We start from the raw sequence: 24,741 nt of genomic DNA, 5'->3' as shown, positions 1-24,741 counted from the left end.
AGACAATTGCACAACTTAGACATCTGCTAGTATAAAAGGCCAATACGTCGTTGTATAATACGTTATAGCTGAAAATAGCACCATACCTTTAAAACATACCTCATATGTACAAAGAGGTTCACAACGAGCTGCGTTAACCTTACGCTACAAACTACGTTATATCCACCTTACTTAAATATACAATTGCTACAAAATATTTACAGTTCATACATTTGTCATAACTATTAAAGCCTCTGGTATTTCTTTTTCGAAAAAAAATGTATAGAATAAATAAATTTGTTCAACAATATCTGGCCTAATGGAAAACTTGTCACGGTGAACATTGGCACTCAATTCATCAATGGAACAACAGTATAACAAAAGTTCAAACGCTTTTTCGAGCTAAGTTTGACAAATTAATCAAGTTATCAAGTTATCCAAGTTGTCCAACTTTCTTTTAACTTACAAGCCGAAGACATGTAAACACATACAGTCTATGGCTCTGCTTATCCTTAATTCGATAAAATAACCTTTTAGGTGGTCATATATACAAAAAGATATGTCTCAACCCTATTTTTCTGAAACCTTGTACAACAGATACGGTACAAATTAGCAAGTGTATATGCCAGATTTAAACACACGTGCTGACCGACATATTGGTTGCCTCAGTTTTTGAATTTGAATTTCGTCTTCCAGTGTTTCTATACATTGAGCTCGCTGTAGCTGATGGACAAGTGATTTGTCCATGACTTGGTTTATGCGGCTTGCCTGTTAACATCTTCCAGAGGTGATTTTTGTAACTTGCTCCAGCCAAAGCGTACACAGCTGGATTAATACACGAATTACAGTACGATAATGCAAGAGCAAACATCTGGAAATTGAATAGCGAGTCGGGGTAATGACGCGAGAGTACTCGCCAGAGGTTAATGACGTGGATAGGCGCCCAACATAAGGCGAAAAGTAATACAATGATTAAAACTATGCGTGTTGTCTTCCATGTTTTTGAAGCAGATCTCGCTGGACTTTGGGCAGCAGGCATGAATCCTGAACGTACTTTTACGGAATTGCCATCATCAAACTCATTCCTGATGGTTAAGCTCCAGAGATGCATCAGTATAAGGATGTAGCAGACCCCTATGATGACAAGGGGGATGAGAAAGGTCGTTAAGGTCAGATAAGTGAAATATATCTTCAGACGCATTTCGTTGCTGGTGTCCAAGAAACAGTGTTTGGTTTCAATATTTGTGTGGTAAGACTTCTCCACATTGTAGAAAAATGCTGATGGTATATGAAGCAAAGCAGACACTACGGACGGCAAAAACAAGACATTTATGCTGGATTAATGTATAAACTTGATAAATTTGCTACACGATCCTACATAACAAAGACAACAGCCATTTTAAATAAGTTGCAGTTGCAACTAAATCAATAACAATTGATCGACAATCAAATCAATTCAATTACTTTCAAAAACATTTGAAGTTTATATATTTAGTTAATTGTTCCCAGCTAAATTGAATTTCAGTGGTGGTAATATGGTAACATAAAGGGGAAATATATAGCAACGGGAAAGAGTAATCATGTTATGATGGGTCGTGGGACACCATCTATACATTTGGGTTTCAATTAGGGATGTCGTTAACCTTAACAAGTGCCGCTAAATTGAAGAGGGAAATATACATAAATGGCGTTTGATTCATGGATGCTTACTTATTGTAAGTATATACCATAATGTTATCGGTCCTACAACATTATACTTGAAATAAGTTTTGAATTTTGGATGGTACTTTTGACCATGTGGTTATTCACCGCTAATGCTAATTCACATGTTTAACTTTTGAGATCTGCTTTAAAAAAAACACACAAAAAAAAAAAAACCTGGATTAGGTTGCTATTGTTTTATTGGGGATCTAAATGTCTACTAAATCTCAAAATGAAATTTCCCCACTTTATAGTCTTGATTTTATGTTTCAAATGCAGAATGAGTCAAAATTATCACAAGAAACTAACCGCTTATAGTATCAGCTAAAGGTACGGGAATTCATGGATCTGATCTTGGCTACGATTACATCCTAGTTTAGCTCAAGATGATGCTGTAAAATGATTACACTACCAAGGATTACACTACCAAGTACCAAGTGGTAAGATGATTTTTTATAGCAGGTTTATTATTATTTAGGGTGCTTCAAGATGCAAACAAAATTGTTTTAATATTGGGTGGTAATATTGAGCTCAATTAATTCACAAGAACAAACAAGGATTGCGCTGAGGCTGGAACTCGCATCGTCAAACACCAATGCATATAATGAATACATTTTTGAATATATTACCCTGCGCTACAACGTTCACGCGGTACCTATACATTGAACCACAGATGGCAATGAACAGGGATAAAAGACCTAGATCGTAATTCTATAGAATGATTTGTATCTTTGAAAAGAGCGGTATTGTATTGAATCGATGATTGCAGACATAGGTGATGAATACAACTTGCTTGCAGTGCAGGGCGATATATTGAAAAATTGTATTCATCTATCGCTATGGCAATTGATCCTGTTACATCATCACTTCTACGGCGAATTGCAACGACTTTACTGCATTAACTTTGCAAGATGGCTCTTAGGGATGTTTTTGTGTTCTTATACGAAGCTTGCTCGTAAAATGCAACGAATAGATTAAAATAGATTAAATAATATAATAATCTTACGTATCCAAATAATGCAACATATTATAGCTGCTCTGCATGTAGTACGTGTACGACGTGATGCAAAGGGAGACATTATGACGTAATAACGATCTACAGTCATCACAGTTAAAGTAGCACAAGTAGCTTGAACTGCAACCTGTAAGGTGAAATAGAAACAAATTAGTTGGGTTAATATATCATTATGTAATTTCATATCCGCATTGACGTCAAGTATTTGCCCGTTGGCGATATTGATCTCATGAGCTGTTGGTCTAGACTATGTCGTTTTATATGGCCATTGGAAATATTTATAGAGCGTAGAGCACCTTCGGCTTTTAAATGCTTTTCTGTTTGTTTGTTTGTTTATTTATTTATTTGTTTATTTCACACTAGGCTTGACCACAATTAAGTCATTTTAAAGATTTGACCATGTCCTCATGACATTCTGTAAAACCAAACTCCAAATCTTCACCTTTTATACACACAATCTATTAATATACCATTCTGTCACATTTGCTTCATGTCCATTTCACAATCTGTTATCAGAGATTCCCCTAATTGTGCAACTATGCACTGAGCATTGAGCAATATGGAAAATCCCCTATGATATTAATAACTCTGATTCAGTTTGTTTACAGCATTTAAGGTGTTACCTTAAAACATGTCGTAACACACAATCTCTTGCATGATAACTTCCAAGGTGTTTCCCCTTGTCTCACACTTCTCATGACATACTTTCAGCTTGTAAATTAAATTAAATTACTCACGGCACAACACACCCTCCCCCTTAAAAGAAGACTTTCTTAAATGTTTTCTTATTTTACATTAACTTCAACATAATATCAACTCTGAGTGTTTAACTCATCATACACAGTGACTACTTGTCACACACAACTTCCCTTTTAAAGGAAAGTTTTGTTTGTCAGTTTTTATGCAATTCTAGACAGGGCATCAGCCATTACATTGTCTTTTCCCTTAATATGTTTGATGTCCAGATTGCAAGGTCAAACTCCACCTCACCAGTGTTTGGTTTTTGTTCTTCATCCTATTTATTGATGTGAGGGGATTGTGATCTGTGAATACAAGCACAGGGTATACTGTGGTACCCAAATACACATCAAAATGTATCAATGCTATATAATAATAATATAATAGCAATGCCAGACACTCCTTTTCAATTGTGGAGTAATTTCTCTGGTGTGTGTTGAACACCTCCACAGCCTATGTCACTGGCATCAACAGTCAACTTGAACTGCTTCTGAAAATCAGGTGCATCATGCAGTAAGGACTGGTGAACTAATGAGTATTGATTTGACTTTGCGAAAAGCATTTTCACACTGTTCTGACCAAATGGATTTTTTTTATCTTTCTTCAACAAACCAGTCAAAGGACTTGCTATCTCTGAAAAGTTTGGACAGAACTTCTATAATAGCCAACCATTCCTAGAAATCTCATGAGTGCCTTCTTGTTTACAGGTGTGGGGTATCAACACGCGATATTCAAAATTCCCGGGCACCGGAATTGTCGAGTGCAATGACGTCCCAGTAATACAATTAAGGCTGACGACAATTGAGCACAAATAAGCTTGATAATCATTTTTCTAACATATAAGGTATAATGTTATAATTGCCGGAGACTCCCTTTAAGGAAGTGAACATTTCCCTTTTGTAATTACGCATTGTCCTCCTTTTATTTATTTTATTTACTTTAACTTTTCAGTCATGGTCCACGACCACGTGAAGAGTGTTCGCGACCCACATTTGGATCGCAACTCACAGTTTGGGAAGCCCTGTTAATAAATGTGAACTGAATTATAATTCAGTTGAAGACTTTTGTTAAAGGGGAATTTTGTGTGCCACAGCCTCATCCCCCACTTTTCTCAAAAAAATTTAAATTTTTATACCACTGGACACCGCTGGCTACATAATGTGTAAGTACAATAAATTCTTGCAGATTAATTTGTTTAGCAAAGCAGTGGACTATGGAGCAGAGTAATAAACATTAGGATCACGAAATAATCCTTTAAAGTACAGTATTTCAACTACTTAAAAGTGATTGAAAGACTGTGCTTTATGTGTTAATGTCGCAATTATTTGGGTGAAGTGCAAACTGAAAAAACATTACAATATATTAGAGTCTTTTAGAATACCAGAAACCTATTTTACTATTTAGAAATTTACTATTAGAAAAAAAAGAAGGGAATGTGCAGCGTACACCTGCTTTTTAACCTACATACGTAGTACAATCATTTAATACTGGCAGTTAACGATCGCTTACTAGAAAAAGTCAAATGCGCTATAAAAAAAATTCATTCACATAAAATACTGTCCTGATTTACAAGATTCCTATATAGTTGTTCACCATTACTGACAAGTAGTATACTTTCCATAATCAAAACCAGTACACACAAACAACAAAACCTACAGGGATAACAATAAGTTCAACAAGTTCGACCAAATCACATGTATTGCAAATGGATATTTCTGCCGCCATTACTGACTCAAGCTTGAATCTCTAATGAACGTCTGTACACAATTGCAATTGATTATCAATTTATGATCTTGCACATACGATTGCTCGCTACTGTCTAAGGGCATTAAATTTTGATGCCGTTCGTTTAACACATTTCGCATTTACATAATCAAGTTAATGTTCAGCTTTAAACAAAATCACAGTTGTAAAGATAACACCGGAAAGGCAAAAACCATTAATGCTTAACTTTTTCTTATAACATCTTGAGTGTTTCTTAAGGCGATCTACACGTTATCACGAGTTTTTTTCTTCATCATACCCTGATCCCAAAGCCTCTTATAGTAACCTCATGCGTAAACTACGCTGCGGGTTAGTGATGTGTTGTACTGCCCTCGGACTGATAATAATATTTGGTAGGCATGATATGCAGGAAAGCGGGGAGCATAGTACTCACTTGAACAAAATAAAACATAAAATGGTTCATGGAAAGTAGTGATGAATTAGTAATTTTGATAACTGATAAAAACATAGCGGGCATTTTGGTTTGCCTAAGGATTGTCTGTTTGAGATGATGACATGCATAGCCATGATGGCATTTCATTGCAGACTTTGATATATACAGAGTGGAAATTGTGTCTGTCAGAATATATAATGGTAACGTTTTGGTCGATCCTTCATGTAATTATTTCGTGTAATCTAATCCTAACTCTAACCCTAATCCTAACCCTAACCCTAAGCCTAATCCTAATCATAACCCTAATCCTAACCCTAACCCTAATCCTAACTCTAATCCTAACCCTAAACTAACCCTAACCTTAACCCTAACCCTAACCCTAATTTCGTGTAAAATTACATGAAGGAATAAGTTTTGGACAATAATTCTCATCGATTGCATTATCTCAAATACAGGCAGCAGATCATTTTGACAATACGTCGGTCAATTGAAATATTATCATTAATTATGTTTGTATTATATAAACAGTGTTTTAGTTCTGAGATCTGAATAAATTAGCAAATGTGGTAAAATAATCATTACCGATCTTGCTCAACTAAGGTGCGCATAATTTGATTTCAGGGGTGGGGGACATGGGAGTTGTTTAAAAAAATACTTCGCCCACTGAGATGAAAAAACATTGCCCTCTGATGAGTAAAAAACATTTAACCCACCATACTCTGCTTGAAGGTATACATTAAAATTAAAAATTAAAGGAAGGTGACCTAATATGTTTGGAAAAACTCACCTATAACATAAAATATCGTCCTTTTCAAACATCCATGCAAAAAAACACAAAACCATGGAATTACTGACATTTTATACAGCGTGATTTTGGTAGTCTACAGTCTTTTATTAATGATAATCATCATGATCAAACATCGCACCAAAATGCCATTTCTCTTTCTGTTATTATCCCAATCTCTAATATTTTGCATATTTGTGACCGTTCACGGCGAATGAGCCGTAAATTCCTCCCCGGTCAATTTTGTTTTATTTCGTGTTAAAAAATAAACAGCATCATAAACTTAAAAATGGTATATCATTTGACTTCAAACGATATCCAGAAGCGGGGTTATGGTTTGTTAAACTTTGCTCCTTCAACAAAATTATAGCTTTTTACGTTTCTACATGTGTCTCTTTTTCCACATTGCTGGCAATAAATATCAAACGGTCATAATTGGCGGTCATTTCAAATCATCCCCAAGTCAACGAGGTTTAAGAAAGTTCTCTCATTGTTAATTGTTGGTTATGCATACCTATACAAAATACAATGCCTGGTAGCCCACGACTTGAACAGGATTTAGCAAAAGCAAACAAAGACCAGAGCTATTAAAAGTTCTATAGCCATCTAAGGTAGAAGCTTATTATCCACTTCAACAATAGGATAATTGATTAGTGTTTCACTATCAAAATGAGATCGATGTCGGGCCAGCTTAAGTTACCGATGAATATGACCTTCGTACACATTTTACACCGTAACTCAGAATACAATTTAGGGAATTTACGGCTCATTTGTGCTGCCGGGTCACATTTGCACAGTTCTAACTAAGCCTTTTAGAGCATTTAATAAATGTGTGCCAAACATTTCCTGACCCCTTTCGAACTACCAAATCATGCCAAGTACTTGTCCTTGCAATTGAAGACCTGCGCGCAAGAAGACCGTATGTCCACTTGGCCCCTCAACATGTATACACTAAAGTAACGTATAGTTTCTTAGGGTTTTATAATGTTTAAAACATGTTCCAGGGTGAAAACATCATGAAAGATTTGTTTTGGCCCCTGAACATGTATAAAACATTACCAAACTATACGAAACTATACGCAACTTTAGTGTATACATGTTGAGGGGCCAAGTGGACTTACGGTCTTCTTGCGCGCAGGTCTTCAATTGTACCTCCTCCTGAGCTCATAATTATTGCACAGCCCCTAAATATTTTACAATTGGAGACTTGGCATACTTAGTACTTTGAAACAAAATAATTCTGTAAAGGACATCTGGAAAGGCTGGGATAGAGAATACGAAATGGTTGCCCTGATACGCGTTTTTTTTCTCGTAAAATAACTTTTTACCCCAGGTCGAAAAAGTGTGTTATTTATTTCAATTTTTTATGTAATCTTTTCGTGCGAGTGTGCGACTACATAGATTAAATACAGACTGTCTACTATCGTGGACAGCACCAAATCATTACAATAATGCCTTGATGTTACAATATTGTAATACATTGACACAGATTGCATAATGGTGCTTACGTTGCTCTTTTCCTTAAGGGTATACAGAAAGCATCGTATAGCATATTTTAAAAAGGGGATTGAACTAATGATAATCGATTTTAGGTATTATTTATCGTGCAAGTGTGCAAATCACATGTTGTTTCTCATTTTTGTCATTACTTATCTGTTAACCAATACAATAACCAAGACGACATATGGAGAGAAAACACGAATCCGACATTAACACCAACATTCTAACTAGACACTTATTCGAGCGAGCAGTGACAACACGTAACCGAATATGACAACGGAGAATCACTTCAATGTTTCAAGTGTGTTTACTACAATGCTTAGGGAAATATTCTGTTATATTTTATTAACTGTACCAATCGCTTTGCAAGAACGAGAAGAGTAGTTAACTGCTACATGTAGTAGTTAACTACTCTCAAGCCTCCACAAGCCTCAGCACACTTTACAGGTTGTCGCTGACCACTACGGCCCACACCATTCTATAAACCATTGAACAACAACTTTTGAAAGTTGTTTCAGTCTTCTTGAGTAATCGGATAGCAACGTTTGCACAATATTTGTGTGGGTCCTGAGAGCACATCAGACACACCAAATTGCATTCTGGATACGTGGAATGTCCTTCTAATATCAATTAATTTAAATTCGTGATATAATACAAATAGTATGGCAAATTACTAAAAATTGATATGTTTCATATTTTGATCGTTATAAATCTAATGATATATACTTAAAGTGTATGTAGGTGGGAGGAAAAGCCGTTTGACCTTTCGTACTGAAGATATATATTTTTAAAAATGTGTATTTAGGAAATGTTTAAACCGACACGATAAAAACAACAGTATGTAAGGACCATGAAACAAAATTACCTAGTAGCTAAAAATGCAGTAAGACGTTAGCAAGAGTTCAAGTTAAGGACGGTTCGTGAATTCAGAGGAGTCTTTGAATTCACAGCGCCCCCGAACTGATATACCGTACATCACGACGATCGCAAATTGCAGACGGCAATATTAAAATAATCAAAATGCCACAAAATAGATATTAGGACAACCATTCATGTTTAAGATTATTGTTTTGAATTAACCAAGAAAAGTAAATTTATTAGCACAGTAATAAATCCTGTGGTGTGTAATGATTGGTCAGTGTAGTTCACGTGACAAGCGAAATCACTCGTGAGTTGAATGAAATTCGTTCAACTCACTACTATTCCAAAAGTGATGGGTATCGATTGATCGGCTCAACGCTCTAAAAAAAACCGAACTCTGAGAATCGCCTTTTCGCAGAAGTTAACGAGTCAGTATAAATTAATTGTTAAATTGATCAAAAGTTAATTTGACCCAAAGCGTACTTTCAAAGTTTCTTGTTTTATCAATAAAAATACATTTATCGATAAGGGGATAAATAAACGAGCATTACCTGTTGCTCCTTATTGCTCAATAATTGGCCAATAAAATGATTGGTACTTTGTGGCGCAGGATTAAAAAATAGCACATTGGCCGGTGATTCAATGCCAACCCCTAGCGATCAGACTTAGAAAGTTTACTTTCTACACGTCTATTTTGCAAAGACCCGAATGTTTATCTAGCTTACGAACATGACAGCGTATATTGAAATTGACGACTACAAATGACAAGCCTATCGCAGTCATAACCCCATGCGTCTGTTTAAATAGCGATATGATATCGGCCTATTGTCGCCATATCATCGCAATTTGACAGTTATTGGCGGAGAGAAAGTGATATAAAAATGATAAACAAATTAAATCTAAAAAAAATGGTTTGTTTCAATTTAGGTCGAAAAAAAGTTTTATTTCTCAAAATTACTATGAATCCAAAATTTCATGATGGTATTCACATAAATAATCTGTTCAGGTTTACGGCAAGTGAGATGACAGGAGCAATATTATTCCAGTTCTAGCAATTTAACTGAAACAAAATTTAAAAAAATGCAATGTACTTATTTATATTAATCTAATAAGAAATGAGTCAAGGAAGCTAATAATGGCATTTATATTGGGGTTCTTGAGTTGAGGCCAATAATATATATATGAAAATAAAACTTTTGAGCTTTTTTACACCTCCAGAAGGAAAATATAGTTGTCCAAACTTCAAATAATGCTTTTGTAGAGGATGTCCGTCTTTCAACAAAAAAAAAAACCCCAAAAAACAAAAAAAAAACAAAACAAAAGAACAACGTCATTTAGAGGCACAAATATTTGTCGCATTTGGAGAACATTTTTGACCCTTAAACTGCTCGAATAGCATTGCGATATAGCTAAGGAATCAAAACACGTCATATGCGACCTTTGAGCGCTTGATAGAAATAACGAGAACATACCTTCAAAGATGCAAGTGAAAAACACTTCATCATTACAGCGCTTTATTGCATTTTTTCTTCAACATCTGATAAATAAAGCAACATTTCCATTATCCAATACATTTATTACACATACTGCATGGCCAAAGGTATTGCAACATCGCTGCAAAAAAAGAAGATTCAGCAAACAGTACGTTGAACATTCATCCAATATCCTCTCAAATTCACATTACGTACCAATTACGTATCAATTGCGATTGGGCTAATGAATGGGATGGAAGGTGTCCAGTGTGTTGACATCATTGTGGTATTCCAGTGCCTGCAATAGCGGAGGAACGGTTATCCATTTGGAACGCATAGAAGAAGCTTTATAGTCGACAAAATGGTCGCCAAATGGTTGGTTTCTGGGGAAATGGGGGTTGGAGATTTAGGTTGATGCAGGGATGTGTCGGGTGGAAGAAATCATCAGCTAGGTTCTCTCGAGGTTTGAGGGACTCAGAAGAGAGGAGGGTTCCATAGCTACCATAAAAGACACCGGATGACCTTGATTCACACCAAAAGCACAAGCAAACTGATCTCAATTATATCATGCAGCAAAATTACCATCTAGTATGTAACATGAAATCGGTAGGACATTGGATGAATGTTTAACTTTTGCTTTTTTCCAGCGATGTTGCAATACTTTAAATGAAGTTTACATCTTATTTTAACCGTATTGACAGGTTGCCGACAGTTGTCAGCAATGAGTAGCCGAACTTGGTAGCTTAATCGCGGTGTTGGCATCACCTGACATCACTGATCAACCATAACCTGGACGCATCTCGTAAGTCGTATCCGTCTTAGAGAGTTTGCGAAATGAAATTTGCAAATTTACATCTACTTCTAATTACTAGTATATCGATTAGTTTTCTTTTTCTGATTTATTTCAATGCGAACGTTTGATTCGTTGCTGCACCAACAGGGTCTTTTTATCTTTTCAGTTTCGGGAGCTCTATTGTTCAGAAACGAAAACACAAGGAATTATTTGAGTTGATCTGTAATTTGAATTCATATTGAAGTTTGAAGTACCAATCAGCTTAACATTTCAATAGAGGAGGATGCCTGCTGTCAATCAAAGCTGGATAAGAAAATATTATAGAACACACACAGTGTTGAATTATAGAATACACACCGGTGTTTTTAGTGGTCTAGCGCCCTCTCGCTTTTATGTCCTCTAATAACTATGATAGACCTTTCATTTCGTTAAAGTGATGACAAATTGCCAATTCGAATGAAAAGGTCCGCTTTTTTCTGTAAAAACGTTGAAAATCATCCCTTAAATCACAAAAGGTCCCCTTTTGAGCCGATCGCACCCCAATACATCCTGGCTACGGGCCTGTGTCGCCCTTCCCTCCCGACTTTTTTTGTATAAATGTATCACACCCTATTTCACTTCCTCCCTCCCCCATTCGAATCAGTAACCCCTCTCCCTCCCCCGGCCCCTTCTCTCTCCTCTCGTGTTCTTCCTTTTCTAGTCTTTCCATCTCCCCCTATCCTCTCTTTCTCCCTCGCCCACCCCCTCACTTGTTCAGTCTGTCAGTCTCAAGTATCTCCCCTTCCCTCTTTGTAAAATTTATCATTTTGATCAATGCCTGACAAAATTCAGCTCCGCAAAAAATAAACATTTAAAATAAACTCTCGAGTCTCGCATATAGGCCCAACCAATTATCAGATTAGTAATGACCATTGTTAAAAATGAATAGAATAAATGATCTTAGCTCCAATATTTCAATGCTAGGCTATTTTCGCGAGTCACTCCCGCCTAGGCGGAAGTACCTATACACCAAACGCAAGTCAATTGAAGCCGTACAACTTATCGCGAATTTACGACCGTAAAATTTAGACACTTCTTTTGTCTAGATTAGCACCAACATTCTCATCTCACGTTTTCATGTCAGAAATTAACATAACTCCCTAAACCGAAAACAGAAATTATCTTCGTTCAACTTTTCAGTAGGCAACAAAAGACTAGAATAAAATGATTGTTCACACGTACCACCATGCTAACACTTCAAAATAACAATGAGATCCGAAACCGAAAACTGAAACCGAAACTGAAAAGATAAAACGACCGTTAGATAAAATCCTCAAATGAGTCCCTCACTTGATATCACAGCAACTAATTTAGATTAGAAAAAATTGTTTTCGCGGCGTCAATGGGTTTCGAACCAGCGATCCGTGTTACTTCGTTGTTTATGAATCCATATCTTTACCGCCTAAAAAGGGCGAAAGGTGCCATACTTAAGGATTCAGGCTAAATCAAAATTGATCACAAGAATTAATTTTTGTCATTGATTGAAAGTGTGTCTGTCAGTCATTACACTACAATGTTTACTCCAATGGCTCTTTGATTTCTTCAAATAATTTTAATAAAGATGAGTGAATCCCCTGGGCCTCTATTGTCATAAATTATCTTGCCACCTAAACTTGGTAACTAAAGAGCAACAATCGCCGAAACATGTAGCATTTGCACACTCATTAATGTTATTAGTTGGAACACCCAACGACTTGTTTCGCTGTTACGATGATTGGTAGCCTATATTACATTGCGACCATAACCCGTTGTTCATTCAAAGATGTACTCGCTCTTTTGATCAATAGAAGAGAAAAATTACTTAAACGTGGGGGTAAAATTGCACTGACCATTCAGGATTCGCAAACCTGGGATCTTATTCGATGTCATACCTCACCAGAGATTGACGCATTAATCTATTGATACCAATTTGAGCCGAGAACTTGAATACACTATATGTACGTACGATACCTTTATAATGCTGATATAATTACATGTACATAAATTCAAAACAAAGTTGTTTTTGCTGAAAATGAAGTCCATCTAGAATTGGAAAGTTTAGCCAAACAAAAACACTCCAAGATGTTAAAAAATATATACACTTTATGATCAAGAGTGCTATTGCTTAATCATTGAGGAAGACTATTATACTTTATCAATAAGGGACCTTAGTTTTATTCGATATTAAATACATCTTACCTTAGGAGTGGCTAAAAGATCAACATAGCTGTTTGTTGATTTTGATATGAAAATAAGCATGATAATGAGCAGTCATTGTTTATTTGCTACGTCATGCACAACCCGAAAGTATCAACTTTTTTCGGAACGCCTTTAACAAAATACACACTGTGCATTATTATATTGCTTTTATTCATTGATTGAAATACTTACGTATGGCACATAAATCAAGTTCATGGCAAACATAAGATACTTCAACATGTTTTAGGACGGTTAAATGTGCCATTTATTAGTTATCTATTACCACAGGGAATTTATTTTCATGATAAGTTATATTATTTCAACTAGTACGCCATCGGTTATCAAAGTAACAGGTGCAGACCTTCTCTATGTCAGTGGTCGGACCGTCGAGCTTTCGCCAGATGTGTCTCTGACTTCATCAGTCCTGATGAGCACGATAACTTTAGTCAGAGACATGCCTGACGAAAGTTCGACCACTCACATAGAAATCGACTGCACTGGTAGTCTGATAACAGATGGCGATTTATTTTCACAACAACATGAAATTATTTAATAAAGCTTCACTCATACTTCTTTTGTCTTTATGCTCATGCCAAGAGTTATTAACATTTTAGTTCACACTAATCTATGGGACGTTTGATGATGTGTCACAGGTCAAAGTTGAACCAAACCTCTGAGGAATCTTCTTGGTAGCTGAATAGTAAGCCCCTGTCAAGTTGTGACGTAGCCCGCCTCCCTTGATTAGTGAAGGCTGCTCCCGTTTTGTATAAACCGCTTCATTGACTCGTTTGACAACAAGGATGTCAAAATATTAGATCGCGAAAGCAGATGGTTTGAGAGAGGTGTCAAGGAAGCGCTTTATGTTAAACGAGAGCAGCCTTCACTTAACAAGGGAGGCGGGTTATGTCACAACTTGGCAGGGGCCTACTGTTTAACTATCAAGAAGATCCTTCAGAGGTGTGGCTCATCTTTGACCTGTGACATAACATCAGCATCACAGGCATGACAGGTCAACGAACTTCTGCCGCGTTCACCTCAGTTGACCTGATGATGCATCCGAGATAGGATGTGAAATATTGCCACTCATAAAAACGTAAGTCCAGTAGATCAGATTATAATCTCAAGTTCATAGATACTAATAACTGGATGAATGACAATCTTCACAATGGTATTTGGTGTTATCGAAATCAAAGTCCCAATAACTCCTTTACACACTCAAGAAAATTATTTTCCGTAATGTGTGCGTTTCCTCGGATTTGTATACGATACATTATATATAGCAGATTATTTTAATTACAAAATTTGACGCGATGACTGTAATTGTTAATGAATCTTTTGACAACACAGTCGAATTAGATTCATCTTCATTTACATTTGAATTCACTGAATTCTCTTTGTATGTCTAAAAGCAATCTGTATACAACAGGCAAGGAAATAATAACACAATTTGCTTATACAATACCTATCATGAGAGTCCACTACGTCCAATATGACCTTTAAATACATTAAATATTACTTTTCCACAGCTCACAATTTCTTTTAATACTTAAAAGCTGTCGCAAATTTCAATTTATTTCGTTTCATTTATTTTCATTCATAACACTTCAACACTAGTATAAAAAAAGACACATAAAGGATGAAACAAGATCAAATCAGTTCTTATTATCATAGTACTGTGTCTAAAAAAACTCTCTGTAGATAAAAAAAAACTGACTATTTGTGAGGCTCTGTATATATTCAAAGGATAAAAATAAGCAAATAAGATATTCATCTGTTTATGATTCCCACTGTTGCAACTCGTGTACAACATTGATTCAATTTGCTGTAACCGATATCCCTTATACTGGTAATCTTAAAAATCGAAATATTGAATGATTCGTTCTGCCAATTTTAAGAATTCTTATTACCTAAGCGGATACATATCGATCAAAACAAGGCAAGGACCTATCATTCGTCAGCCTTTTCATGATTTTGTAGGTATTTGTGCTAAATAAGCGCCTAACTACCTCTGACTAAATGGCACATCCAAAGGGTATATGAAATGAAAGCAATAATACTTTGATGAGGGTTCCCTCGCAGTGTTGGAGCAAAATTGTTTTCTTGTTTGTGGGTATACTAAATCGGCCCGCTGCTTATTTGCCACTTTGCTTTTCAGAAGTCTAAAACACCTTAACTGTGCCTGTTTTTTGTAAATTGAACTGCTGGTTTACCTTGAATATATAATTAAGTTTGACCACGAGGACAAATGCTAAAGGAAATTATACTTACGGGTTGTAGGTAGGCATTCAATTTGCAGAGAAACGCTCCAAGTTTCCATTCTACCGTAGCATACAGAGACGCCGTAAGTGGTACACATACCAATACAAAGACTAAATCGCTAACTGCCACATTCATGATGTAAAAATTTGTAACACTTTGTCGCATGTTCCTAAAGCGTAGCACTATATAAACTACCAATCCATTTCCAACAACTGCGATGATTGCGATTACTACCATGATTATGGGCATTATAACAGCTTCAGGCCCCCGAGGATCTACAAAAGTTGCGTTTTGATAAGATGAGTTAAAACTACTATAACTGCTTTCTGACTCCATTGTTGTTTGATTTGATTTTTTATAATCCCAAAAAATACAACAATAATGTTCTTGATACTATGAAACCGTTAGTGCGAGCAAATTGGCTGGAAATTATCCTACCACAGTCATTGGTACGTACAATATTGAGAATGTGACAATGAACTAGATCTTGTCAGTTCTAGCTCAAAACATTCGCTCCCATCACTTATTGTAGTTGTCGATAATCTAATGTCCAACATGACAAGCAGCCCAGTAAAAATACCAATAGATTTGAGATAAATACTTTCATATGCGCAGATCTCTGTCAATTCTAGTATTGAAGCCGATACTTGATAAAAGTCCACACCACAGGGCCAGGATTGATAAAATGTCAGTAGCTCTTAACGTAGTGGTTAGTTTTGTCAATCTGCTAACACGCTTCAAATTTCACACGCTGACAGAAAATCAACACGAAGCGCCACCATACCCATTATAAAGTAAAGTACCAAATTGTTTTTGATTTGCTAGTTTTGGCAATGATCACGTGTCAGATCGTTTGTTCTACTGCATCAGGTGTATAAACATTCCGTTCACCGATATCTTATTTTTAACTGTTTTTTCTGCACATCAAAGTGTATGAGAACAATAGATGTCCGTAGCGGCACAATAATAACCTCCAAGTATCATCGTTATTATACTCGTCGCTTTGTATTTGATGTATATCTACAAAATACGTTTGTGTCGATGAGCACTTCCTTAATGACGTCTACGTTTGAAACGACCATATGTGTTGATGTTAAACGGGCACTCGAAATCCATTCCTATCTCAGTAAATCTGACTACACCGTGGTACTAAAGGTCAAAATCTCCTCACTCTGTAAGATAAGAATAATAAATAGCGTTATTGTTTTAATTTCTCTAGACATTGAACATTCTCATTTGATTAAACATTCTCATTTGAAATATATTTGACACTTGCTTAAAGGTACTTCTTCTATTATAGAAGTATATTTTGTTGTATATATTTTTAATACACAAGACATTAGACACATGACAATGTTTGTTTTTCTATTTTCAGGTGACACCTGGAGTAAACCGTTTCTTACCGTAAGTATTATCATTGGAAACCACCTATACCCTCACCCTGAGACGTAGATTTTAGTACCATATATAGTTGTTTAAACTTCCATTCGTGGACAAGTGGGTACTTAAAGGAGTATTTCGTGATCCTAGCATCCTCTATTTATGTCATTTTTCATTAGATATCCACGAAAAAACCTATTCCCAAAATTTCAGTTGATTCCGATTTTGCGTTCGCGAGTTATGCATGATTATGTGTATTACACTGCTCCATAGACATGCGTTGTAATTTCGTTCTGGTGCACCAGAACGAAATTTAAATGCACGATATCTTTGCTAAACGAATTAATCTGCAAGAAATATTTTGTACTTAAACATTATGTAGCCAGAGGTTTCCAGTGATATAAAAATCTCAACTTATTTTGAGAAAAGTGGTGGGATGAGGCTGTGGATCACTAAATACCCTTTAAAGGTACCAAAATTATATACCATGCACAGACTTATAACGTGAACAAGAACGCAGACAAAACTCGTTTCTTAATAATAATAAAAATGTTCTAAATGATCCGGTAAATGCTGAGAAATACAATACTATTTAAACTGCGATGTAGGAAAATATTGCTGTTTAAATAGTGCACCCTGAAATGTTTGATAAAATTGACATTTCTCGATCAACAAGCAACCTTTGAACGGTCCTTATCAGTGGCCTGCTGTCAGAGTATCACTTTCCGCGTGAAAGTGTTAGCAAGATTAAGATTCATATAGAAATTTTTGAAACAAGCTTTCAATCTGAAGAATTGCTTTTTATCAACACGCAGATAAGGTTTTTGGATTAAGATATTTTTTGCATTAACAACTGACGGAATTATAATTTTATCAATGATCAGCCGACACTATCAAATAAATTGCTTTTGATAAGTGTGCCTATTTATAAACATTATGTGAATATATAATAAAAATTCGTGAATAATGGTTTTGTTCAACAATGTTTAATTCTTTAATTAAATACTGACCTTTCTTTTAACAGTGCTTGCCCAATAAACACAACAACGTTTTAAAAACGTTTTAGATAAGTTATATTTTGGGTTTTGGTTTAGGTAAACACGTTTTCATAACATTAAATGTTGAGTTAATTGTATAAAAGTCATGAGAACGTTTCAAAACATACTACAACAATATTTTTTTAAATGTTTTCAAATTGTTATTGTAAACTATTTTTGCACACATTTTTTGCCAAATATTTTGCCAACAATTAAATAACTTTATGTTAAAATATGTGCACCCAGCAAACACAGAAATGACTTAAAATGTTTTTTGTTAGAACGTTTTAATAACATTTAAAACGGGTTATACAAAGATCATGAAAACCTTATTGCAAATATTTTGGGCAAACGTTTTTGCAAAATATTTTTTCAACCTTAAAATAGAATGTTTAGAATGTTTTGTATTGAGTTTTCAAGAATGTTTTTGGAATGTTATTAAAACGTTTTTATACCCGACATTTAAACGTTTTCTGTAAAACAATTTGTGTTAGCGGGGCAGTAGATTATCAAAAAATGTTTTTTAATGTTATGAAAACGTTTTTACCCCTAATATACCCTTTATATAACCCGACATTCAAATGCAAAGAACCTGTGCTATTAATATCCGAGCCTAATCAATAATGGGTCTTTCACCATGCTCAAACCCTGTTAAACTAATGTATCCCTGTAGGATTATCTACTGACCAGGTGCTAAACAACCCATTAATGTTGATGCTTTTACAGAACCCAATCAAGTCTACATATCAAGGTCATAGCAGGGCATTTACAAAGAATGGTCAAAGGTCAACGTTTCCAAAGATGTATAGTATAGATGTTGACGTTGTGCGGGAAACATAAAAACATACTCGCCAGTCGTGGCCTTTTTATGAGATTTGATACGGCGCGGGAGTCTATAGCTGTTCAAAAATCAGTTTCAGACCCGGATTCCAGACGCAAATTTGTATGTTGTTACAAGGAATTCAAAGTAATTTTATCATCAAGTGACCCACATAGAGGAATACGACATCTATCGTGAGCCAATCTACATTATGTTGCCTGCAAAAGCCAACGATCAGGTAAAAATTAGTAAAAAAAAGACTAGATATTCGTGTTAATTTCATGATAAGCTTAAAACGCATTGAAAACGCCAAATTGCAGTTACAAATATAATATATTAGTAAATCCCCAAAGCAAATGGTAACGTAGGTACACTCTCAGAAAAAAAGGTGCTACTTAGAACCTTTTTTTGTCCTGTATGTAGAACCCTAAGCAGTAATAAGGTTCTATAAAGAACTTTAAGGGGTTCTATAAAGAACCTTAAAGATTTAAATAGGCCTGGGGACATTCTAATTCATTCATTCAGGGACTCATCACAAAGTTAAGAAAAGTAAAACGTAGTGTTAACCCTTTTGGTACTAAAAATCATTTTCTTGGATAAAAACCTTTTTTCTGTTCTACTAAGAACCCTTTGAGGGTTCTTTCTTTAAGATTCCTTAAGGGTTCTTCAAGCTTAAGGTTCTACAAAGAACCCTTACACGATCAATACGGGTACTTACACGATCAATACGGGTAAAATTTGTTATGTTATAGTACGTGCTTATATCACCGACAGCCAAAAACCGACTGCATTTCCTGTCCATAATTCCGAGAAGTAGTTTTTGAATACAATCTGACTATTTTAAATGTATCAAATGAACTGGTTTTTTTAAACTTCCGTGGTCCGGGTACGCGCTGGTGAATTGCGATCGCGTAGAAGTGACAAGGTCGCCTACTACGCGCCGCGCCGAAGACCAATGGGTCAGCCGGCTTGTTGTCAAGTGCGTTGATCAGCCAATCAGCGTGATTGTTTATTGCTTTTGCATTTACGCTCGTGTACGCGATACGCACAGGCACGACCACGGAAATTAAAAAACAACAACTTTATATCATAGCAGGTAAGTAAACACTAGTCTATCTTTATCGTAAACACTAACTTGTATCATTTCTGAATCAGTCATTTGTTTATTAGCCATGTTCTCAGTTCTCTTTCAGAAGGAATAATCAAATGTCTCCCATTTCTCTTGATTGCTATATACCTGGGCTTTATCCAATGAATACGTTTCTCCACTCGAAATAGCCTTAAAGCAACAAAAATCCATAACAAAGAGAAGGTATTTTTTATATTACTCTTATTACACCTAAAATATACAAACAAATAATTTATTGAATTCCAAAACATAATAAACGCCGTGATCATACGCCCGTGTAACTATTCAAAACCACTCTCCTGTGACCAGGCGAGATCGCGTATTAAGCCAGCATTTATTGATTCTGCACGTGCGAAGAACGAACGGTCTACGCAGCGCGTATGCAACATTGCAATCTCTCTGATATAAATAAAACTACCTCATTAATAACAAATGTAACTCCTCCAGATTTTTCATCATTAAAGCGCAATTTAAATCTAAACAAGATCCAGTTAAACCATATTGATAAGAGCCCTACAACATCTGTTCGATTTTGGCCTGCCATATTAAAAAAAAAACATTACAAAGTTTGCATTATATGCTTCAAATCTATAAGCAAACTGCATGAAGCTCTAACAGCCAAATTATTTTTATACCGTCAAAATGACATGGCAACCTATATTTTATTTTTAAAGCAACAAGCGGAAAAGAGGGCATGACAATAGAAAAATACCTCCTATCCAATATAAGAACGTACAATTGATTGAAGCAGTGAAAATTTCAAACCAATCGGGGAACATAAGTCGACTAAATCGGCTTATTTTGATATACAATTGTACTCCAGAGACCTAAAATAGGTACATTATCTTCCCCCAAGTGTACAAGTGGCCTAGATTGATGAAATTCCAATTATTTTGTGCGTTTATCACAGTACCGCAAAACACGTGATGTATTTGAAAGACAATGACAGTTTATTAAATAGCGGATATTTGTTGAGAGACGTATGATTAAAATGATTAGTTTTTGTAATTAAAATCACGATATCAAATACATATGGTTCTAAATAGAGTCTATGTTCTGATATAACATTAATGCATAAGATGTAATACAATTCCATTTACACGTAAGTCGCTAGTGCCACATTCCGATTGGTTTGTATTTTACGAGGTACGTGTAAGCTGTCTTAACATCATAAATTGCATTAATTTCAATCATGTCTATTCATCTTTAATTTACATTGACATTTGTGGACAAGATGTAATGTGACTTTATTATATAAAACACACACGAGGGCCACCGTTGGGTTACTATTAGGTTTGTATCACTTAAATGCAAATAGAACAAATGCTAAATTGCATTTTACGGCCCAATAAACATCTAAAGGTTTATACAATACAACATGTACAAGGTGTTTTAAAACTGCTGTCTTTTAAACTTAGGTCAATTTAATCAGACCAAGATAACGAGCGGAAATAAATTACGATCAGCTCATCTTATTAATTCCAGTTGATTGGACAGGTAATTCGTACTTCAACATTATTATTTCAGTGCTACCAATTTAAATTGATAATTTTGTCATTGTTTTTATAATCTGATAACAGGTGGCTTTATTGTTGCAATATCATCTTAGGTATAATTGCTCTAGTGCAAAGATATTAATGGCAATTATCTTACCTTATATACTGTCATCTCGTTGAAAAAGTACATAATAATACAATTATGAACACTAACGAGCACATCCTGTCTATTGTAAGACGATATTATTAGCAATCTCTTATTACTTTAATTGCGTCTTTGAACAGGTTGAATCCGAGAAAAAAGAAGTCATAAAATTTGCAACTAAATGAGGCCGGAATAATTAAGAGGCCGCTTGCAATTTCAAACATTTTTTAAAAATTATAACCTAATTGCTATATTTTCCATCGCGATAATCATGATAATGATGTTCGAAATGCTGTGTAATAATAGTGGCAAGCTAAATGCTTTAGTATATCTGCTCTATGTTAATGCACTTTCAAACATTTTTTTTAATTATAACCTAATTGCTATATATTTTCCATCGCGATAATCATGATAATTGTGTTCGAAATGCTGTGTAATAATACTGGCAAGCTAATGATTTAGTTTCTCTGCTCTATGTTAATATCTATTGGTCTAAAGAAATAATCTTGACAACGAATGATTAGTTGTTTTTTTAAATCCCCTTCACCAGTGGAAGTTCAGCCGTATCGGAGACCAAGGTCTCTCGATATGGCCACTTTTGGATAACCCTACGTTAACTTCTATCAGTTGAACATCTTCTGCGATGTTATCTTATATAATATTTTTATATATGCACACGAATATATGTCCACGATTTTGGTATCTAAGGCCATACTGCAGACGCGATTGAACCACGCATGTAGACAGTGTACCGACAACGAGTATGACATATTGTCGGCAAAAATATTTGAAAAGTTCCATACAAGTATCGTAACTGCAAAGGCCAGAGCAAAATGCTAAGATAATTCATGGTTGACTTAAAACGAAAAATAAGTCAAAAAACATTTTGTGTCTTATGCAAAGTTATAATCTGTGTTCATGTCATAGTCCATTATGAAATCATTAAAATTATTTCAAAATGGATACAAATCCAATGTATTTTGACATCATTGATATATAATGACATAAACACAAACTAACTTTGCATATTGACGATGCAAAATATATTTGTTTTAAGTCAACCATGAATGATCCTAGCTTAGCTTTGGGCCCAGGAATACTACAAATCTGAAAAATAAATAAATAAATAAAAAATAACATTGGTGCGGTCTGACAAGAGGGCGGTCGAGGACAAACAAACAATTAAACTTAGAAGTCGCCTTATTCTTCAACGATATCGTTTGATATTAGCATGATTAGCAATGTACATTTCTCCAAACTGATAAGCAATACTTTCCATAAGCCATAATTAAATTGAAAGCAAACCTGTATGATCTTGCAGAACAGACCACCAATTCCAAATAAATATTTTTTACCTCTAAAATTTAATCTATTAGCCCAATGGCTATTGACAAATGCCTGCATGGCTCAACAGCACACTTAATATTGGGAGCTGGTGAATTCTCCTCTTTATCCCAGAAGCAAAGAACACGTTGTTTATATTACATTTGTATCGTATTTTTATACCAAATGTACCAGTACGGACCTTAAAAGTAATATGACTCTGCTTCGCAGCACACCAACTCAATTTAATGGACATGCATTCCAGACAAACAACGGATGGACAAAGTGTGCGCTTGCCATGACCCACGATACCAATGCTAACGGCCTCCATGGCAAAAATGGAGGTCAGTGGTCTTCTAAAGCACCTGTTTACCGTAGGCTAGTCGGGGCGTGCTCCCCTGTCTAAAACTAACAAGTCGAATATAGATTTTACAAGGGTAATACGTGTTGATAGGAGCTCAAGCGAGATGCGACAGGTCCTTGTCAGTGATATGTTCTCCAGGGTTTACCCTATCAAAGTAGACATACGTGTGCGTGATAAATACATCAAAACTTATTTTTCCCGTCAGTGTTTCAAATGTGACATTCTTAAGGAGGCTTTCACGACTGCTTTGCCTATTTCTAATAGAATGTATTTTCATGTGTTCAAGTTTAAGGGATTTTTCAATTTAAAATGTAATAAACTGGTCGAGAAAAAAAAAGACAATATTAACTTGTTAGGTATGTTTGGCCGATTGTTGTTTTAAACTGATATAATATATCAGTGTTAAAATAAGAATTGGAAGTCTTCATATCATACGCTCACATCTAATGTGGGGTCATTTTTAAAGTGTTATAGATGATGCCTGCTATTTATATATTTATTGCGCAATTCAACAATGTTCAACGTTGCATTGAAGATATGTGCATCGATGACCTTTCTTGGGTTATTTTATTAAGATGCAGATCTTTGCGGATTCGAGTGGTAAAGTCCATCATCCATCATCTGATCATTAGCCCTGTTAAACGGCCAAAATCATACAAAATTAGCATATTTTGGGTGTTAACGATATTATTTAGGCGCCCAGTTTCCTTCTTAGTTTGATAAGTTTACAAATAATGTGATATTCCTGTACATTCATTTGTTATACTTTGTTTTAGTAGTTATATAAAAGTACCAAATCAAGGTCACCGTAGTATTGAAGCTCGTTAAGATGCAGATCTTTGCGGATTCGAGTGGCAAGTCCCTTATCCATCTGATCATTAGCCCCGTTAAACGGCAAAAATCATACAAAATAAACCTATTTTGGTTATTAACGATATATTTTAGCCGCTCAGTTTCCTTCTTAGTTTGATAAGTTTACAAATAATATGATATTCCTGTACATTCGTTTGTTATCCTTTGTTTTAGTAGTTATATAAAAATACCAAATGAAGGTCACCGCAGTATTGAAGCTCGTGTTTGAACGATTAATTTGTTAAAATAGTGCTTTATATACGGTATTATGGAAATGTTTGTTTGTCATTACCCCTAGAAGAACGAAGGGGTGTACGAACCTCCCTATCCCAGCAAACACAAAACGTTTTCGACATCATTCGCAAAAGGTTATAAAAAGTTGTCAGAAAACGTTTAAATGTCGGGTTATATAAAGGGTATATTAAGAGTATAAAGCGTTTTCATAACCTAAAAAACATTTTTTGATAATCTACTGCTCAGCAAACAAAAAATGCTTTACAGAAAACGTTTAAATGTCGGGTTATATAAAGGGTATAAAAACGTTTTAATAACATTCCAAAAACATTCTTGAAAACTTGATACAAAACATTTTGGGGTTGAAAAAATATTTTGCGAAAAATGTTTGCCCAAAATATTTTCAATAACGTTTTAAAAACGCTTTCATGACCTTTATATAACCCGACATTTAAATGTTATTAAAAAGTTTTGAAAAAAACAT

At 35.2% G+C, this 24,741-nt stretch overlaps 1 protein-coding gene across 1 annotated transcript; it reads right to left on the bottom strand.

Annotated features, from left to right (window-relative positions):
* Window positions 1-245: 245 nt before the first annotated feature.
* On the bottom strand, window positions 246-16,638 carry LOC140172131 (G-protein coupled receptor 54-like). Its single transcript, XM_072195472.1, has 3 exons — window positions 15,487-16,638; window positions 2,687-2,822; window positions 246-1,284 (listed from the first exon to the last, which is right to left on the bottom strand). The coding sequence occupies exons 1-3, from the start codon at window positions 15,811-15,813 to the stop codon at window positions 611-613; spliced, it is 1,137 nt and encodes a 378-aa protein (XP_072051573.1). The 5' UTR covers window positions 15,814-16,638; the 3' UTR covers window positions 246-610.
* Window positions 16,639-24,741: the final 8,103 nt, after the last annotated feature.

This window comes from Amphiura filiformis, chromosome 15, assembly GCF_039555335.1.
Source record: "Amphiura filiformis chromosome 15, Afil_fr2py, whole genome shotgun sequence".
Classification (NCBI taxonomy): domain Eukaryota; kingdom Metazoa; phylum Echinodermata; class Ophiuroidea; order Amphilepidida; family Amphiuridae; genus Amphiura; species Amphiura filiformis.
The sequence above is the reverse complement of the archived record's forward strand: the minus strand, read 5'-3'. Positions and strand labels throughout refer to the sequence as shown.